The following is a 20,416-nucleotide window of genomic DNA, read 5'->3' as shown; positions in this document are numbered from 1 at the left end:
CAATGTAAAGAAGAGTTAGTACTTTTTCTTTCGGTGGCCTATTTTTTTCCTGAAGCCCACAACCCCTTGATGGACATTGGCTCTCTGTGCTCTCATCTCTTGGAGATGATATTCAGCCGCCAGTGCACAGACCCCCACTGCGATGTCTCATCATGGGTTACTGTTTCATGCAGACTCGGCAGCGGCTGATGATACTCTTCACTAAAGGGCCCTTCACAGTCTGAGGCACGGGTTTACTGCAGGAGAAGAGCATGTACACACACACACACACACACACACACACACTGTAACACCGAATGCACTGCAACACATTCAACTGTGTCTCATAGCAACTAGGACCTTAATCAAGGAATAGTTCACCGTAGGGATTTCTAGTCAATGAGATATTGGCTGGTGAGCTGGAGTCATAGATCATAGATGCCAACACATCACAGCCTATATTATTTGATGGTGCTTTATATTATTTAATGCAATATACCTTAATAATTCCCCCCTAAATACAAATGATATATAGTCTCCCATGGTCTTCATTTAGACAAAACAACTATGCAAATGAGCACCTATAAATAATGTTCAGTTCAAAGCATGTGAATGATAAATCTGGTGTTCACCTGAACATGTTTTTTGCATCCAGAGAGGCCATCCAGTAACTGTAGGAGTCAGGGTAGTAGTTGCAGGTGCCACGCCCATGGCATTCGATAAAGGGCACCTGGCGGAAGTGCTCAAGGCAAGAACCCGGGGAGACCAGGGGCTGACCTGAACCATCTGCCCCTACTCCTGTTTGCTGTGATATGCGAGGTGAGGAGAGGGTCATTAAATTATTTTGACTGCACCGTAATAGCAAAATCAATGAAAACACACAGGTCTGAATTCCATAGTACCATTACAAATGAGAATCCGGTCCACAGAGAGTTCCAACCAATGGGACAGTATGGGATCTCGGTGCTTTGGCTGTGGATGGCGATGACATTGCGCATCGCCTCACACACTGAGCATCTTTTGGATAAGGGAAATCTGCATTAGAAACAATGTGACTACAATGTGCACTGTGTCTGTGTGTGTCGACTGAGTCCAGAATAAGACCTGCTGATGTAAGCTGGCAGGGCTGGTCCACTGATGGACTGCATGCTGCTAGGCATGAGCTTGTCTGTAGAAAGCCAGTAGGAGTAGTCGTTGCGTGCTGCATAGCGGCAGGTGGCTTGGGTGTCACAGAACAGGTATGGCATGGTGGAGAAACGAGGCAGGCAGCTGCCCATTGTACCTGAAACAATACAAAGGCCACACAAAGGTTCGTCAAAATGACCAATAAGGTTGTGTAAAGGTTTAATATCCTGCTAAACAAAAATGTCAAGACCTGATTGTTATCTCTTGCTGTCTCATAAATCGTTTGCCTGGAAGGGGTTAATGTTCACATTTGGCAGATGATCAATGTTATTCCTTTTACATGTCAGTGTATTTGTGTTTAATAGAATAGCGAAGTGTATAGCACCCGGGACAGAGGTGTTTCTGCAGCAGGTGCTCTTATTCAGCACCATGGTCAGCGCTGTCTCAGCTTCAGTTGTGTTCCTAACAAGCAGCCTCCCATCCCAAACAGCCTGCCCTAATTGGAGGCTTCCATAATATATCTTTCACCTCAGGGCAACAGTGTGGGACTGAAGTGACACCATCTGTATATAAGCTTTCTTCCATCCATTGAGCTGGATTGTTTGTCTTCTCCCTGCTGACAAACTCTGTATTTCATAAAGCCTGTGCAGCACCAAAAACACTCCTGTCTGGCCTTTACCTAGTGTCTCCATAATCGCCATTTCTGTGATTTGGTTTAGTTAAATTTTGAGTTAAAATGGTTTTACCTAAGTCCTGTCCGTGGCCTCTCTCGTTTGCATTAATGAAAAGCAAGGAGTATCCAGTGAATAGCTGAGCAGTGCCTAGTGGGCACTCAGGCACATGGATGCTCTGACTGTGACGTGTTAAAAGAAAACTGTCAACCAATCCAGGAATACTGGGGCCTGGGGGGCCACGTTGACCCTTCTGACCCTGGGGGCCTTGATAACCTTGAAGACCTGGGGAAAGATGCAGAAGCTGCAGTTTTATTATGAATTGAAACAGAAACAAATAGTTATGTTGAATGTATCCTTCTTTTAGGGAAGATGGTACCTGTTTGACCAGGTGCACCCTTATCTCCTTTATTTCCAGGGAAACCGGGAAGACCTGGATGGCCATCAACTCGGGGTCCCTTAAGTCCTGGAATGCCTGTATATAATTTTATATGTAAAAACATTGATGTATTAAGAGCACAATTAATGTTCACATTACACACTATTTCATCCCCTAAAAACATGCTCCATGCTCCACCTGGAGGTCCTGGTGACCCTGGTTGGCCCAGAGGTCCTTCTAATCCTTTGGGCCCTGAGACCCCTGGTGGTCCTTGATCTCCTGGAACCAGATCTCCTGGATAAAAATCTGATGGTAGACCTGTGAGTACAGTGATATTTTTATAATGTCTATGGCCTCCTGTGAAAAGCATACAAGTTGGTTAATGGTGGCAGCTTTAGTGGCTGTGATTCCTCTACTGACCGTTTGGTCCAGGGGGTCCTGCGTCACCAGGTGGACCTTTAATTCCTGGAATTGTGCCAGGATTTCCATCTTCTCCTATAAAAATGTAACATACAATGATGTAGCCATTATTTAGACTTTCATGATCCAGTTGCACCTTATGGCAAACTTGCAGGAAATTTCTGGGGTGGCGAATGCATCAAATTGTGGTGACAATGCATTAAAGGGTTGTAAGGTTAAGCCCAGAGAATAATCTTACACAGATAATCTATTTTACAGACCCAGACCCATTATGTCTAGGAATTAATTGAATTCAATTTTCAGTGTCATTTTACTAATATTTTGGTCAAGACATTTAGTAATGAAACGGCACAATTTAACATCTTATGAACAAGCATCATGTTTTTTTAGCTTCCCACACTGAGTGTGATGGCATTTCTTCCTAGACTAAAAAAGGCAAAAGACTCTAAGATGGCTTTATGTTTTATTGGTTGAAGCAATAGCAGTAGCGCACACTCAGGGTCACACACGTGCATTTCTTAATCTGATTTCTGCAGGGACTGCGCCATCTAGTCTGTTGTCCTTCATATCATGGCCTTCCTACCATGTCCTTCAAACACAGACTTTTTAAATGAGCTTGCAATATTTTTACAGCTACGTATTTCAGACAGGGTCTCGTTTTACTTACCGGGTAGACCTGGAAGTCCAGGCAAGCCAGGGTTGCCTTTTGGCCCCGGTGGTCCAGGGCTCCCTACAGGCCCCTCATGAGGAAAAATATACACACTGTGTCAACAATCAGAGTGGCAAAGTTTTTAAGGTGCCAAAACCCATCACTCAGAGCATCAGAATCAAAGGCAGAGTTCAATGAGTTTCAATTCCGCAAGTAAACATATAAAGAAAACAGGGCAGGAAGGGGTATTCTGGATATGGTGGTCATTGCTGTTTTTGACTGAGCAGAGTTCCTCTGTATGTGTGTGTGTGTGTGTGTGTGTGTGTGTGTGTGCATGTTATGCCCTCGCTTCCTTCTTGTCTTCCCTAATTAGGGGTAGCAGACTCAGCTGTGGTTTACAGTGGCTGCAGATAAAGGCTCTGCTGCTTTCGCCCTGGTCTCACTCCCCTCTCTACTCCTGGCCATGCAGCCGATAAACAGATACACAGCAATGTGCAGCAATGCTGATGACAGATGAAACAAAAAAAATGAATTGCTAAAAAATAAATGAATGAGAACACATTGTTGAAAGGCCAACAACAGCGATGGGTGAAATAAGAATGTGTCAAGTGCCAACATCTTATTTCAAGAATGCTCGTCAGTGTCACCATCACTGTAATTTTGCTGCTGGTGCCTGTCGCCATGTGATGTGACAGACAAAGGGAAGGGTTCTGGCATCTCTGTTTTAAAAACTCATTTAATTATAATTAAGTTTTCCATAACACTGCCACTGTCACAAAGCGAATCTGTCAGAGCCAGACTACCCTAGGTACAGGCCCAAAATAGGTCCAAAGATAAAGCTGGACATATGCAGGCTATGATAATTACCATATTGTTTCTGTACCATGTTCAATTTGAGTTTACATGTTTCACTAATACACTAATGTTTAGTATTGTATTTATAAATGACCCAACAAAGCCATGATACATATCTATACAGATAACACCCGGAGAAAACATAAGGGACCACAGTCTGCATCTCCGGTCTAGACGTGAATACAGAGCACCTCACAATGCCAGTCTATGACAGTTTTCTGTTGGTCTCCAAAGGTTTGCACACACTGTGGCTGGTATTTCAGCCCATTCTTCCATGCAGATTTTTTCAAGATTCTGTGCTGTTTTGGGGTGGATGCTTGGAACATATTCTGTATTAGATTGAGGTCTGGGTGGTGTGTTTGGGGTCATTGTCATGCTAGAAGATCCAGCCACATTTCATCTTCAATGCTCTCCCTGATGGAAGAATGTTTCTGCCCAAAATCTCCCATAAGTAGTTCTGTCCCCAAAAGCACAATGTTTCCACCTCTGTGCTTCACAGTGGGTGTGGTGTTCTTGGTATGCAACTCCAAATACAAGTTTTGTTTTAATCTTTACTTTACTTTACTTAGCAAACACTTTTATCCAAAGCAACTAACAGGAGGAAGACACCAGCAATTCTTGTTTGATTTCTATAGATTTTGAGTTTACAAAACTAAGAGCCCTGATAAGGCCTAACTTGTCAGAAAAAGAACATGTTTAGAAATTGTTAAATCATAGACCAATAATTTTTTTTTGTGTGCAGTGTGTGTGCATGTGCGTGTGTTAGTGTTAGATTCGTCTGAAATACTTTTTGAACAAGTGGTGGTAGTCTTGGCTAGTCAAATGGAGCAGGGCAAGTTGTTCCACCAGCCTCGGACAACAAAAGAGAATAGAGTTGATTGGGATCTGAGACCCCGTGAAGAGGGAATTTTCAGTCTCATTTCATTTGCAGATCTGAGAGGGTGTGCAGGAATGTAGCTAGCTAGTAGTATATTGATATACTTCTATTTACAGCCCTGTACAAGCATCAAGGATTTGAACTCAATGTGAGCAGCTACCGGGAGCCAGTGGAGAGAGGTGAGAAGAGGCGTGACATGGGTGTATTTCGGCTGATTGAAGATGAGGTGGGCTGTCACATTTTGGACCATCTGGAGTGGTTTTATGGTGACTGCAGAGGCTCCAGCCAGGAGAGAGTTACAATAGTCGAGTTTGGAGATGACCATTGCCTGGACGAGGAGCTGCATAGCCTTTTGTGAAAGAAAAGGCCTAATCTTGCAAATGTTGTAGAGAGTGAACCTGTAGGATCTGGAGATCACAGCAACGTGATGGTTCAGACTCAGTTTGTCGTCAATCCAAACACCAAGGCTTTTTGCAGACACCGTGGGTGTTAACTGTAGTGAGCCCATTTGAATTGAGAGGTTTTGCTGAGGGGAGTTGTTGCCCAGAAAGATCCGAGAGACAGGCCGAAATTTTTGTCGCAATAGTGGTATCTTCTGGTGGGAAAGACAAATAGAGCTGGGTGTCATCAGCGTAAGAGTGATAAGAGAAGTCATGTGATTGGATGATGTGACCAATTGAGCGAGTGTATATTGAGAACAGAAGGGGGCCAAGGACAGAGCCTTGTGGAATCCCTGTGGTTACCCTAGAGAGGACAGATGTCTGACCTCCCCATGATACCTTGAAAGACCTGTCTTGAAGATAAGAGGTGAACCAATTTACTACTGTTCCTGTAATTCCTAAATCTGAGAGTGTGGTGAGAAGAATTTCACGATTAATTGTGTCGACGGCAGCAGATAGGTCAAGTAGGATAAGGACAGATGATCTGCGGGCAGCTCTTGCAGCACAAAAGTCATCCATCATTGCCAGGAGGGAGGTTTCAGTCGAATGTCCTTTCCTATTAAGGGTCAAAAAGATCATGCTCGTGGTGAAATGAAGAAAGTTGAGCCAGGACTGCCCTCTCAAGAATTTTTGATTGAAGGTAGGTTGGAGATTTGGCGGTAGCTATCCAATACAGACAGGTTTAATGTGGGTTTTTTTAGCAGGGGAGCAATGACAGCCTGTTTGAAAGCAGTCGGAAATGTTCCAGTTGTGAGTGAGGAATTCAAGACGTGTGTCAGAGCAGATACTATGGTGGGCTTTATGGACTGAAGGAGGTGTGAGGGGATTGGATCCACGGAGCAGGTGGTGGGGTGACTAGACTGGAGAAGTTTAGACACATCGAAAACACTGTGAAGGAAGACAGTGTTCTGTTTTCAGAGGTAACAGCGGGATGAAGTCTGGGGTTAGGGGTGAGAATTATTTGCTAATGTCAGCCACCTTCTCTGTGAAGGTAGCAAAGTCTCCAATTGAGAGTGAAATAGAGGGAGGAGGTGGTGGAGGATTCAGGAGACAGTGAAAAGTAGAGAATAGTTTGCAAGAGTCTTTGCAGTTGCTTACTTTGTCCTGGAAGTCTTTGCTGTAGTGACAGTAGCACAGAAGGACACAGTTGCATGTAAGTACAAGATCAAGTTGCTGTCCAGCTCTGTGTGTTGCTGGAATGCTGAGAAGTGTGAAGTTGGATGCCGAAATGAAATTTTGGAAATCAGCTGTTTGTGGCTTGAGGAGGTCAAGGTTGAAGTCTCCTAGTAGCACAAGGGGTAGTTGCTCATCCATAAAGGTGGAGAGAGTTGTGTCTAATTCCTCTAAAATGTTCCCCAGCGGACCTGAAGGACAATACACAGCAACTATGGACATTTTTAACTGATGTGTAATAGTTACTGCATGGAATTCAAAACTGGTACTTTGAGTAGCAGAAACGAGAGTGAATCTCCATTTCTAGGAAATGAGCAAGCTTGTGCCCCCTCCCCTGCCAGTGGGCTGGGGGGTATGAGAGAAGTAGAAGTCTGTGGAAAGGGCTGCAGGTGTAGCGGAGTCATGGGTGCGGATCCAGGTCAGCTTTGTTGACCTACGACTGACAGTTCCACAGCCCGAACAAGTACTCAGGGTGACAAGACGAGGCCTGGGAGAGTGTGCGCAGGTTGTGTGTATTCCAACTTCCTAAAAACAAGCTAACCCAAGACAGAGTCAAAGTTTATTCACACACATCTACAGAGAACCACATGAAAATGATTACCGCTGTGTCTGAAAGTCACTGTTGCAAGAAGCCGCTTTTAACCATTCTCCTGAAGTGCCGCTAACTACACCCGTTCTGACCACATGACCTGACCTGACCACATGATATTCTCCCAATCCTCCTCTGGATCATCCAGATGGTCTTTGGTAAATTTTAGACGGGCCTGGACATGTGCGGACCTAAGGGGGACCTTTTAAGCGCTGCAGGATTTTAATCCATGACCTTGTGGTGTGTTAGTAATTGTAAGCTTTGTTACTGTGGTCCCAGCTCTCTTCAGGCCATTGACCAGTTCCCCCCTCTGTAGGTGCTTGCCTAATGTAGATTGGCTCATCCCAGTCTTGTGAATGTGTACAATCTTGTCCCTGGTGTTCTTAAACAGCTCTCTGGTATTGGCCATGGTGGAGGTTGTAGTCTGACAATTTGGAGGTGTGTCTTTTATAAAGATAGCAAGTTCAAACAGGTGATTTAAAACAGCTAACAAGTGAAGGATAGAAGAGCTTCTTAAAGAAGAAGTAACAGGTCTGTGAGGGCCAGAATTCTTGCTTGTTTGCACACTGAAAAAGTAAACACTGGCTAAAAGTTATGTAATCTGTCACACTTATATTTTATATAACTAAGCCAGATAACAGAAGGTTTGATTGGTTTATTCACATTAAGTCAATGCTAAAATATTAAGTGTGACAGATTACTTAATTTTTTTTGTGTTTCCTTTTTTCAGTATAGGTGCTAAATTCTTATTTTCTGCACCGTTATACAAATACATTATTTACAAATCATACCATCTGATGCTCGTTTGGCATGGTTGATTAATGTGTTGAGATAAATTAATATGTTGGTTTTCTCCCTCACTCCTGCACTGTTCTATTCTGTTTAGTTTGTGGTTATGTGGCATGGTTCTCTTTATGTTTATGGCCATTGTGCCTCTGTTCATTTCAGTTATTAAAATACATTATTTATAAAGATGTCAAGCCTTTTCACCTCCTTTCTTTCATGTCACATGACAAATGTGATTTCCTATAATGAAAAAACAGACCTCCCTCTTCTTTTTAAGTGGGACAACTTGCACAATATTTTTTCCCCATTGTATGTTTTGTTATGAAATTGAAAGTGATGAATGTGCTTAATATGTTCACACACTTCAAAAATTGAACACTGACTTAAATATTTACTTACAAATTTAAGTAATCTTGTCACACCTAATATTTTAGCCTAATTTTAGGAAATAAACCAGGTTACAGCATGCTTGATTTGTTTATTTACATTACACCAATGCTAAAGTATAAAGTGTGACAGATTACTTTCACGTTTTTTCAGTCCAATAAGGGTTGAAATTACATTGGAACTGCAGAACTGCTCCAGTGTCTGCTGGAATACCAGTGTGTCATAGGTTTTGAATGAATAATTGAATTTTTTTTTTACAATAAAACTTACTGTTCTTCCTTCAACACCAGCTTGCCCTTGGGATCCCCTCAGACCTTCTAGACCTTGGAGACCTTGTTCCCCTTTTTCTCCTTTAAGTCCAGGGACTGATAGACCTGGAGGTCCAGGTACACCAGGTGGTCCTGAATGGTAACAATGATAATAATACCAAAAAAAAAGAAATTTAAAAAACATGAGATAGTAAACTCCAATAAAATCATTGACCATTGTGTTCTCACCTGGATGTCCAAAAATTCCTGGAATGCCCCTATCTCCTTTCTGTCCTTTTTTGCAACCATAATAATAACCTGGTACACCAGGTTGACCTTGAGGTCCTTCCTCGCCAGGCAATCCTTGGTCTCCAGGATGACCAGGGGGTCCATCAGTTGGAGGACCAGGGGGTCCTGGATCACCAATGGGACCTACCAGGGGAGGAAATAAGGAATGAATAGAAATAAAAAAAAAATACAAAATGTGTGTCGGGATTTAAAATTCATCTGTTTACCTGGCTGACCCTTTTCTCCACGTATGCCAGGAAAAGGGCTTGCCATACCTGAAACAGCAGAATGTACAATACACAATTTACTGAAGGTCTCATATACACCATGTCGCTATTAGTCAGGTGGAGCATTCTTCATGACATCCCACAAGTTTAGTTTGTCCAATTAGAAGATGCTACATTTAATATGACGATTCTGCTTTGTCTGGATACCTGGATTCCCCTTGGGACCAGCAGGTCCAGGAATGCCATCATGGCCCTGTTCTCCCTTGAGGCCTGGAGACCCTGTTAACCCAGGAAGTCCTGGAAGTCCTGTGACGATGAACATAAAAACAACAACACAGATCAAATACAAAATGGTGATATTTAATTAACCACAGTGTGACAGTGAAGTATATACACATTTCAGAATTAGGTGAAGCCATACCACGTAGCCCAAATGGACCAGGTCTTCCTGGGAAACCCAGACCTCCACCTGTCCCAGGAGGTCCTTGTAGCCCTGGGAGCCCTGAACAAAATAGCAAAATATGTATTTCATAGTTTAGTACACATTGTTTCCTTTCAATATGCTAGTGCAATTTCAATAGATTACATTCATACCACATTTTAGATTGTGCATTCATTAGTCTGTCTGATGATGCCAAAATGATGCCTTTGGAATCAATAGGGAACAAATTTATTAAATTTAATTTAAAACATGAAATGCTAAAAAGTATTTTTATATTCTTCCCCATGTAATGACTATATTCACTGACTATAGTAGCCAGCTAGGTGATTGTGTCCATTATTTATTTTGATAATACAATGGTTGTTACCTGGCAAACCTTGAGCACCCCTGTCCCCTGCAGGTCCAGGTGGGCCAATGGCACCTGCAGGCCCGGGAATTCCTGGGTCTCCTTTCTCTCCTTTTGCACCCTTAGATCCTTTAATGTGAGATGGCTCGCCCTACATAGATAGAGAATTTGTCAATGAAATAGCCAAAAGGTCATTATGAATGGTTGATATTTGTTGCTTTATGCATTTACAACAAAACTATAATCTCTTTAAAGGTAGAGCTAGTCTGAAGAGCAAATTGTTTCTGTTATACCCACCTTCTCTCCCCTTGGTCCAGGAGAACCATTACTACCTTGGCCAGGTTCTCCTTTTTGTCCCTGTAGACCAGGTGCACCAGGTAGCCCACTTTCTCCAGGACGTCCAAATGAACCGATAGTTCCCTTAAGTCCTTTATTACCTAGATAATGGTGACCAACAATCTCTATGTCTATGGACATAAAATATGTCTATGGACATGGCAAATGTCTGTTTGTATAGGTGATGGATTCATACCTGGAAAACCCATGATCCCTGATTCACCTCGAGGTCCATCTGTACCTGGTGCTCCATGGTTGTGGCCATCAGGTCCTCGAACCCCCGGAGGCCCTGAACAAGTATGAAATTTACCAACTCACCCTTAACCACCTCAGCCACCATATTTTATTCTGTCATGCAATTTCAATGCTCACTGTCCAGAAAGCACATAATTTAAGCTAGACTGCTTTATACTAGGAACAGTTACCTGGTGGTCCAGGAAACCCAGGGGAGCCATTTCTTCCAGGATAGCCATTCTGCCCTGGAGGTCCTTGGGTTCCTTTTACACCAGGAATGCCAGGCAAACCTGTATCAAGAGCCCATTAGGCCTGTTGATCATTATTTAGTTTATATATTATTTCTGTGCAGTTACCGAATCATCATTATGACTATGTGCATAGGCCATGCTCACCAGGCTTCCCATGTTCTCCAGGAGGCCCATAAACAGTCAACCCTGATCCCTTGGGACCTGGAGGGCCAGCATCCCCTGGTAAACCTGGGTGTCCTCTGGGACCCTTTGATCCCTCAGGCCCCTGTGATCCTGAAAAACCCTTTCAGTTTTAGTTTGTACAACCTAATTATAACCAATTTAGATATGGTAGCCATGCTGTAAAAAGGGTATATAAAAGAAAAGTCTGTACAGATTCAAAAACTACAGCTACACCTGTGCACAATTAGTACCTGTTAAAGTTCAAGAACTGGTTACATTATCCAGATACAGACAGGATGTGTAAATGTGTAAAAAGTGAAAGTGATTGTCATTGTGATACACAGCAGCACAGCACACGGTGCAAAGAGTGAAATTTGCCCTCTGCATTTAACCAATCACCTTTGGTGAGCAGTAGGCAGCCATGACAGGCGCCCGGGGAGCAGTCTGTGGTGACGGTACTTTGCTCAGTGGCACCTCAGTGGCACTTTGGTGGATCGGGATTCGAACCGGCAACCTTCCGATTACAGGGCCACTTCCTTAACCGCTAGGCCACTACTGCCCCAATAACCAATTTGTCCTGTGTATGATCATGCATATTTGAAAACTAAAATTACCTTTTGGTCCTGGAAGTCCTGGCAAGCCTATGATGCCATCAGGTCCTTGCAATGAGCGTCCTGGTAACCCAGGGTTCCCTGTTTCACCTACCATTTGGAAAAGCAGCAAGGCAAGAAAGGAGTCTGCTACACTATGTGTGTTTCGCTAAATGGAAGATGAGGACTTTGTATATGCAACTTAAATATCTTAAAGTGATATTCATCAGCTCAAGACACCAAGTGGTATTTTCATACACTGGAATGCGTCAAATAAAACAGTATCATAAAAAATACTCTTCTTATTCACTTAATTTCTCAATGTTTACCTTATGATTACCATCAGGATGTCTCCAACCAATATTTTGCAGTGTTTAAGATCCCCTATTCATCATGCAAGTAGAACTTTATTCATTTTCTAAAAGCTATTACTGAGAATATGGTTGATTAATTTGTATATTAGAATTTTAGGTGTTCAATAAGTGATGTTCATCATCATATCCAAAACCAGGTCTAAACTGTTTGTTTGCCAAAAGCTAGGACATTCAGCAGATGTTCAAACCTGGATCTCCTGGGACACCATTCGGTCCTCTAATTCCCTTCTGTCCTGGAAGCCCCACACCTCCTGGTGAAGAAACCCCTGATGGTCCAGGCTCACCAGGTTGTCCTGGTATCCCAGTGCCAGGAATTCCTTGATCTCCTCTATGTCCCTTCAAACCCACAGGTCCTAAGAAAATTTGAAGGAGGGGTTGGTAAACAGTGTGTCTTTTTCTGTGTTTTTATGTATTTACATGCCTGCAGGTCCTTGAGGGCCCGGTAAACCAGGAGGTCCAGGAGGTCCAGGTTGTCCTGTGTCTGTTCCAGGATAACCAGGAGGTCCAGGTAGTCCTGTGGTACCTTTATTTCCTTTTAAAGAAGAACAGATGAGCACAGACATTTTGTATATACCTCAAAGGCACATTAGAAAACCTTGGCAGCGCATTCAAAATGGATCATTTATACAGACAATTCAAACAAATGTTTTGTGTTGGCTATTTGATTTGTGTTGAGTGTGAGTTGGTTATGACATAAATGGACACACCTTTTGTTCCAGGTTCACCAGGTAACCCATTAAGTCCAGTCTGCCCAGGCAGACCTTGCCTACCAGGGTCTCCAGAAAACCCAGGGTCACCATCATCCCCTGGAAATCCTCTAGAGCCTGCTGGTCCTGGCAATCCATGCCCTCTGTCTCCCTATTGATATATTTATTTAATTACTGTCTTAAGTTCTAAAAGTGAACAATGTTCACAATTTACATTTAATAGAAGACCAAGCATTTAAGTCACTTTAAGAAGCAGCTGTCAAATTAATAAATGAAAATTAAAGAACTGTTTTTACTTAGAAAACTAATCTTATCAACTACAGAAAGACCCCTTTCAACCTTTATGCCTGGAAGTCCTTGATGTCCAGGCAGTCCAGGGTGTCCTCTTTGGCCAATCCCAGGGATACCATGGAGACCAGGATCTCCTTTGTTCCCTGAGCAAAAACACTGATTTCTTAATACGAGAAACAGCATGTGTCAACCTATTTGTATTTCCCATTATTATTACCTTTGATACCAGGTGACCCAGGTTCAGCCCCTACCACCTCACCAGTTTCTCCCTTTTGTCCTGGCTGACCTAAGTTCCCTCTGAGACCTGGAAGTCCCGGGTGCCCTGTCATCAACATTTAATTAATAAAACAGAACAGGCACAATCACTATAAATAACTTCCATAAATGAATTTGCAGTGGCAATGTGGGGACAGACAATTTCCCTTAGGCACTGACAGTAATGCAAATCACTTGAATCACTGTTTTATTACACTGTCAGTGGGGTCATGGCCAACAGTTATAATTAGAAAGTGAGTCAGAAACATTAGGACTTGATGTTAAACTACCAAGGAGATAGATGCCTAAAGATCCATACAATGATTGCAGACATTAACATTGAGCACGTTTGTACTGGTAGATTAGTGTAATGAAGTAAAATGTAATAGTTTTTGACAAGATGTTTTTTTTGTTTATTTATGGTATAGGAGGCTAATTTATTAAATGCACTGGTTCCAAAATTAGGAAGCAATATTTTAATGTTTTATTTTTGTAAGACATATGTTTGAGTGATTTGCTGCAAACTGTGCTGCCTTGGCAATCTTGGATCCGCATGTGTGTTGGTTTTCTAATCACCCACAGCTGCTTTGGAGTTAGAGTACTGGAGTGGAGTACTCACGTGTCTTTGTCGTGCTTTGAACTGGACCTTAGAACCAGATGTGACGCCATTTCTGTTTAAATGTGGATTGTTTTATGTGTTTTCTGTCCTACATGCCATGGTTTTCTTTTTTTGTTATTAAAAATCCTTCAATTCACCATGTTGTGTGTTTGTGACTCCCCCTTACATTGTGCCTTTACACAGAACTATTTCTGCTTTTACAAAGCAATCTGACACTACTGACCAAATAGACTGCAAGGACATTTAAAAGGCCTCTGAGAAAAGAACACCAGTTGAGATTAATCCATCCAGTATGTCTTACCAGGAGGGCCTGGATTTCCTGGCTGGCCACTGTGTCCTGGTGGCCCTGGATATCCTTCTATGGACTTGGAATCTCCCTTCTGGCCTGGAGGTTCAAATGGGTTAGGACACTAAACAGTTAATAAGATGCATGCTTCATACAGCTTTACAGTGGCACAATACAGAAAGTTGACCTACCTTCTGTTTTTATTGATACATTTTTGTAAAAGTTGAATGGATACCCTTTTGTATATACAGAACTGTGCAAAATTATATGCAATGGTGAAAAAATGTTGTAATTTTTTTTCTTCAAACCAGCATCATTTCTCATAGGTACACTTACACAGATCTTCTGGAATTATATTCAGATGTATGTGTAAGATATACACAGTGAGGTTGTGGAAGAGCATAAGCCATGGCAAGACTGACCACAGCGACAAGACAAGGCAGATATACTGCTTCAGCATATTGACTGCAGTACTCTTTGTTATATTATGGCCCCCTGGGTGACTAGTGTTCCTTTTTACATGCATTCTAGCAGCTCCAACCAAGCTCCATCTCTGGTATCCATCTTTGCTCAGTGTTGGTGTGAAATTATTGTAATAAAACATGCTTGTGTCCGCATGGTGCTCCTCACATGTACAGTGCAGGCAAGTGTCATAACACAGATGTTATCATCCATATATATAATAAAGGTAATATTAACACTTCATTTGTATGTTTATTGTTTTTAATGGAATTAAATGGCTAGTTGAAAAAACTATTTGCCCTTAGTAGAAACAGATTATTGGGGAGTGAAACTAAAAACAGTTTCAAAACCATACAACTGCATTGCAAACAATTTGTAACCCTTATGTAGTAAATCTGATTTGGTCAGGTTTGTAACTGTTCACAAACCCTGTATTCAGCAGTCAGTGTTTGGCTTAACAATTTGTGATAATTTCAGACAAATGAAAGACATTCATGTTGAAAGGCTGTTATGAAAAGCATGAAAAGTCATCTCACCTAAAATTAGTTATAAAAGAGAGAGCTTTGCTACAAAAAATATAATTGGAACCGTAATAAAATCACAGTACTTTTAGTTTTTGTACTTAATTACAATTGAATTGAATACTTCAATTTGAATTTTAAAGGGTGAACCTTTACTGCAGCAAAATTTACCTTGGGTATATCTACTTTAACTCAAGTACAAAGTTTGTGCACTTTGTCTATCACTGCCTACCAGAGTTCCTTCAGGAACTGTGTGCAACTGTGTCCTACAAGAACTGATTCTGTTTTAAAGCCAACGTTTGGTATTTGAATAAGAATTTTCTTTTGTTCAAAGGTGTACTTAAAAACACTGAATAACACCATACCTGTGTATGTGTTTGTGGCTGTGTGTGTTTCTAAGTATGCAGATCTTACCAGGGTTTCCAGGAGGTCCAGGATGACCAGGCACACCTTGCAGTCCTTTTGGGCCAGATGGACCTGGTGGACCCAAGCCTTGCAGCCCAGGAGAGCCCATTGGACCTGGATTTCCCTCTGGACCAGGGAGGCCAGGAAAACCGCGATCTCCCTTCTTAAAAGCAAAAAAAAAAAGTAAAAAAATGTTTATAAGTCTTTCTTAGTTCTCCAGTAACTTAAAACCTTACAACAGCTTTTTATTAGATTTGTACAGATCATTCTGCCTCAATAATAACAAAAAAATACAGTCTGACTGCTCAACTCAATTTTTATTCTATATTTAATATTTTATTATTACTCTATAATCCTAACTACCAGTTTTACTCTTTCACACTGCATTTCGGCAGTATATCTGGATTACCTCAGAACCAGTCATATCCCCCGGTGGGCCTCGACTGCCTTTAGGCCCTAATTGTCCCCTGAGTCCTGGATGGCCATAAAAGCCAGGCATCCCTGATGGTCCCGGGGAGCCTTTGTCTCCTTTTTCTCCAGTCAAAGTGTATCCTCCTCCACTTCCCTTTAAACCTGGGAGTCCTGGCTGTCCTAGTATACCTTGAAGCCCCTTAAAGTGGAGCATCAGCAGAACCATTTTATTAAACAAATGTAACTCAATACTAGTGCATTTACAGCCAGCATTTTGGTGAATACTCAGCTTTTACCTTTGGGCCTGCATAACCTTGAATGCCTTTAGCACCTTGATCACCCTTCTGTCCATTTAGTCCATTTGCACCTAAAGTCACACCAGATAAAAAACAATTTATTCATGAAGCATCAATAATTGATTTCTGAACGGATCTGAACACCGCAGAAACCTTGGAGGCCTGGCGGCCCAGGGGGTCCAGGAGGTCCCTGAATTCCATCAGCCTGGCACTCATTGCAAGTCTCCCCCTTCTCGCCTGCAACAAGTAAAAAATCAAGTGAATACATATGTGTTTATATGGCACCATTCAGAAATATTCAGATTTTATAAAATAATTCACACCTATATTTTTTTTACCTTTAAAGCCTTTGACACCAGGGTCTCCAGGGTAGCCTGGTAGTCCTTTCAGTCCTGTGTTCCCTGGGGGTCCAATGAGACCCTTGTGAACTGCGGGAAATTGGGAAGCTGAGTTTATTTAGTTATATGCCTTTTACAAATAACAAAGCAGCTAAAAAAAATCTGTGAACTGACATGTGCCTTTAGATCCAGGAGGTCCAGGATCTCCAGGTGCTCCTGGAGGACCTGGGTAGCCATCTCTGCCTGGAGGCCCCACTAAAGCTGGAGCTGGGTCACCCTTTTCTCCTTTCAGACCCGAGTAACCTGGAGGTCCTGGCAGTCCTGGAAGACCTCTGACAGAAGAGCCCCCACCTAAAGCATGACAAAAATGTAGACATGCATAAGAGTCAGCATATCGACAAGTAACTAAATAATAAATAATCAGTGGTGGATAGTAACAAAGTAAATGTATTTTTTTGTGTTTCTGTAAGATAAAGTAGACTTTTTACTTACTCTTGTACATTTCAATGTCAAAAATCTTACTTTTTACTTACTGGTTTTAATTTATTCTGGATATGGGCGTCTGATAAATGTTGTAAATGTACATATATAATAATTTTAATAGTTATCATTAGCAGAGAAATGTACATTTACATTTACAGCATTTTATCAGACGCCCTTATCCAGAGCTACTTACAATCAGTAATTACAGGGATATTCACCCCCTGGAGCAATGTAAGGTTTAGTGTCTTGCTCAGGGACACAATGGTAGTAAGTGGGATTTGAACCTGGGTCTTCTGGTTCATTGGCGAGTGTGTTACCCACTAGGCTACTCACACCATAATTAATGGCATTTCACTAAAAATTATGTCAAAAAATTTTCCTAAAATAAATTGATTTAAAATAAAATTAGACATCAGAGCAACACTTAAAATAAAATTAGACATCAGAGCAACACTTAATCACTGTACTTTTACTTTTGATACTTAATTACATGTACTTTTTTACTTTTACTCAAGTAGAAAATTAAAAGAAGGACTTTTACTTTTACTATAGTAAACATTTTACCCTGGGTAAAGTGTAACTTACTCAAGTACATAGTTTGTGTCATATCCACCACTGTAAATAATTGACATATGAATCATGAATACCTGGTATTCCTGGTGATCCTGGGAAGCCAATTATACCTACATATGAAATAGAAATATATCAGAACACGTTGCTCACCATTCTGCTCACAAAGAGTACGTGAACACCATGGGTCATGAAACCTGGGTCTATAACTAATTACAGTGCAAAATTAAGTTTGAGAGAACCTCATTGTGAACATCATGAAAGAAGATGCCAAGGAGTTTGTTATGTGGCAACTGCACTGCCCGAGCATTTTCATAGATGCCAGAATACAGACCTTTAGGTCCAGGTAAACCAGGGAGTCCTGGAAAACCAGGACGTCCAGGTTGTCCTTTGAGACCAAACACCTGTTTAGAGATGAGAGAATGGTGGGTTTCTGTCATGAATGAAAATTATTTGAGACATTTTATCTTCATTATCTTACCTCCGAAGTTATCATCTCCAAAAACATAAATCCTGATGCATTTCTATGATGTTTAGATCTGCCTACATTTATACCCTACATTTACATCTTCCACATGGGTATTGCTTTGTCTAACTTTTTCCCAGATTTAGTTTTTCAGCTATGTGTTATGTGTTTTAATTGGGTTGATAGGTTTACATGAAATCTACATAAAAGACTGTACAGCATACTTAGTTAACTTTATTAGTTTATAAACTTTATTAGTTTATAAATGTGACACATTAAAATAAATAGTTTTATTTTATTTGTGTTAAAATACCAGTGAACAGTTTGGACACACCTACATATTTATGGGTCTTGCATTTTTTACATTATGGAACAAAACAGAGGACACAGGACTATAAAATAACAAAGTTATGTAAACGTAAAGTTATGCATTAACTTTACCAAGCCTTCAGGGGGTATGCGTGAGCAGCTCTAGTTGTGCTGTTGTCTCAAGCACAAGCAGGAGAAATGAAAGTGACGTAACACTGAAAATGGATGCTCTTTGTTAAAGGATAAAAAGGACAACACCAACAAGACACTTTCGATTGACTTCCCTTCAGTCTAAGACCTGCCTCAGGGGTGAATACCAGGACAGATATTCCCTTCCTGTACTTAACACAGCCTTCAACCTCCTCGCTGATGCAAGGAGATTTTTAGTGAACTAGATCTCTGCAACACTTACCCTCTCATCTACATCTGAGAAGGCGTCAAATGGAAGACTGGAGTCATCACCCCCAAAGGCCATTACGAGTACCAAGTCATGACTTTCGGCCTATCCAACAGCCCGGCGACCTTCCAAGTTTTAGCGAATTCCTCAACTCCTCGAAAACCATCTCTGTGTCAAATTGAGAAAGAGCACATTCCACATAACCTCTGCTCTAACCTTGACCCTCTTTCAGGTCGGCACCTTTCTCTCCCAGTGAACCCCAGCCGACCAGAAGAAACACCTTTTTCTCCCAACGCCTCAGTCAGGCAGAGAGGAACAATGCTGTGGGAAACCAAGAACTATTCGCTGTCAAACTGGCCCTCGAGGAGTGGCGTCAAAGGTTGGAAGGGGCAGTACACCCATTCCTAGTGCTCACAAAAACCTGGCCTATATTAGAGAGGCTTGATGCCTAAACCCCCGCCAAGCTCACTGGGCCCTTTTTTTCACGCGCATTGACTACACAGTCTCATATCGAGCAGGTTCCCAAAATACGAAAGCCGACGCACTGTCCTGGCAACCCAGAATCCCATCATCCCAAAATTCTAAAAAGTCCAAAAGTCCCTCCTGCAGGACCTACACACCCACGTCTCCCTTGATTTAATCACTGGGCTGCTGCCATTGTTATCTAGGAAGTGGTGCGCCAACACGAAAAGTACTGAAGGGTAATGAACGCCTCAGCCCTTGATGGCCCTGTCCCTGCTCAGCCCATCACGTGGCCAGGTGGAGGTCGAGTGCAGTCCCCCAAAAACCGCTTGACATTTTAACTGCGCAAATGTAATAAACTAAACAAAACAAGACATGATGGCTGGAACAATACAAAAGAACTGCAGCAAACAATGGAACACATCCACAACAAAACAGGACAAGGGGTTGAGGGAGAAACTAATATATACTGTATAAGGTTCTAATCACCCACACCAAATGAGTGGCAGCTGTGGGTGATTAGAACCAATTTGGGCCTGGTTTGGTGCCATGGGCATCTAGGCCCATGGCACCAAAGACAGATTATGGTAGGGGAATAGATTACAGCAACTCTAGAGTTTAGAGATGAAAAATGTATTAAGAGTTGTGCTTCCTTGTTTTCATTTTAAATCACTGATCAGTGTTGGGATTTTATTGTCATTAAAAAAAGACTTGTACCTAGTTTCATTTGTGTAATTACAGCATAATTATGCTGAGATTTTGAAAGTGAAAATGAGTAAAAAAAAATGTATTTGTTTGCATTGGATCCTTCAAAATGGCTTCCATCTTAGTCTACATAACTGCTACAGAGTAGGTGTGTCCAAACTTTTGCAAAATTCTTCCCAACCAGAGACACTACCTGCATAAAGATGTAGTTGGACACTGAAGGGGTTTCTGCGCTGCTTCTTTCTTCTGCATTTACATTATTTTCAAATAAAAACACAAGGCTAATGCACTCAAACCTGGTATTCAAACATGGTGGTCAAGTGATCCAGAACTGAATCCAGAGTTGGGTCATAGCAGGTGCACAGGGCGTGGCACTATCCTTAAGCACCATTCAATCACACCAGGAGAGCATGCAAACACTGCACACATATTGCCAGACCCAGGGTTCAAATCACAGCCTCGGATATGTGAGGCCATAAAGCTAACCAGTGATGCTAACTGACGTTAAACTCAAGAAACATTTAGGTTTTACAATACCAAAATACTCATGCAGCATGTGAAGTAACAGTTAAGAATTTATTACAGGGACTACAAAAATAGATGCA

At 41.7% G+C, this 20,416-nt stretch overlaps 1 protein-coding gene across 1 annotated transcript; it reads right to left on the bottom strand.

Annotated features, from left to right (window-relative positions):
* Positions 1–15: 15 nt before the first annotated feature.
* On the bottom strand, positions 16–18,722 carry LOC114787834 (collagen alpha-5(IV) chain-like). Its single transcript, XM_028975725.1, has 35 exons — positions 18,660–18,722; positions 17,807–17,860; positions 17,626–17,629; positions 16,594–16,770; positions 16,420–16,509; positions 16,235–16,318; positions 16,082–16,152; positions 15,784–15,984; positions 15,384–15,537; positions 14,002–14,085; positions 13,044–13,148; positions 12,883–12,989; positions 12,536–12,686; positions 12,246–12,360; positions 12,017–12,164; positions 11,479–11,623; positions 10,847–10,975; positions 10,643–10,741; positions 10,414–10,506; positions 10,179–10,318; positions 9,903–10,032; positions 9,515–9,595; positions 9,301–9,399; positions 9,094–9,141; positions 8,828–9,010; positions 8,601–8,731; positions 3,242–3,314; positions 2,575–2,649; positions 2,353–2,472; positions 2,155–2,250; positions 1,851–2,060; positions 1,084–1,261; positions 882–996; positions 612–784; positions 16–236 (listed from the first exon to the last, which is right to left on the bottom strand). Exons 1-35 carry the CDS (start codon positions 18,720–18,722, stop codon positions 158–160), a joined length of 4,005 nt encoding a protein of 1,334 aa, XP_028831558.1. The 3' UTR covers positions 16–157.
* Between the last annotated feature and the right edge of the window lie 1,694 nt (positions 18,723–20,416).

Source organism: Denticeps clupeoides, chromosome 4, assembly GCF_900700375.1.
Source record: "Denticeps clupeoides chromosome 4, fDenClu1.1, whole genome shotgun sequence".
NCBI lineage: Eukaryota > Metazoa > Chordata > Actinopteri > Clupeiformes > Denticipitidae > Denticeps > Denticeps clupeoides.
This window is presented reverse-complemented; position numbering and strand designations above follow the sequence as displayed.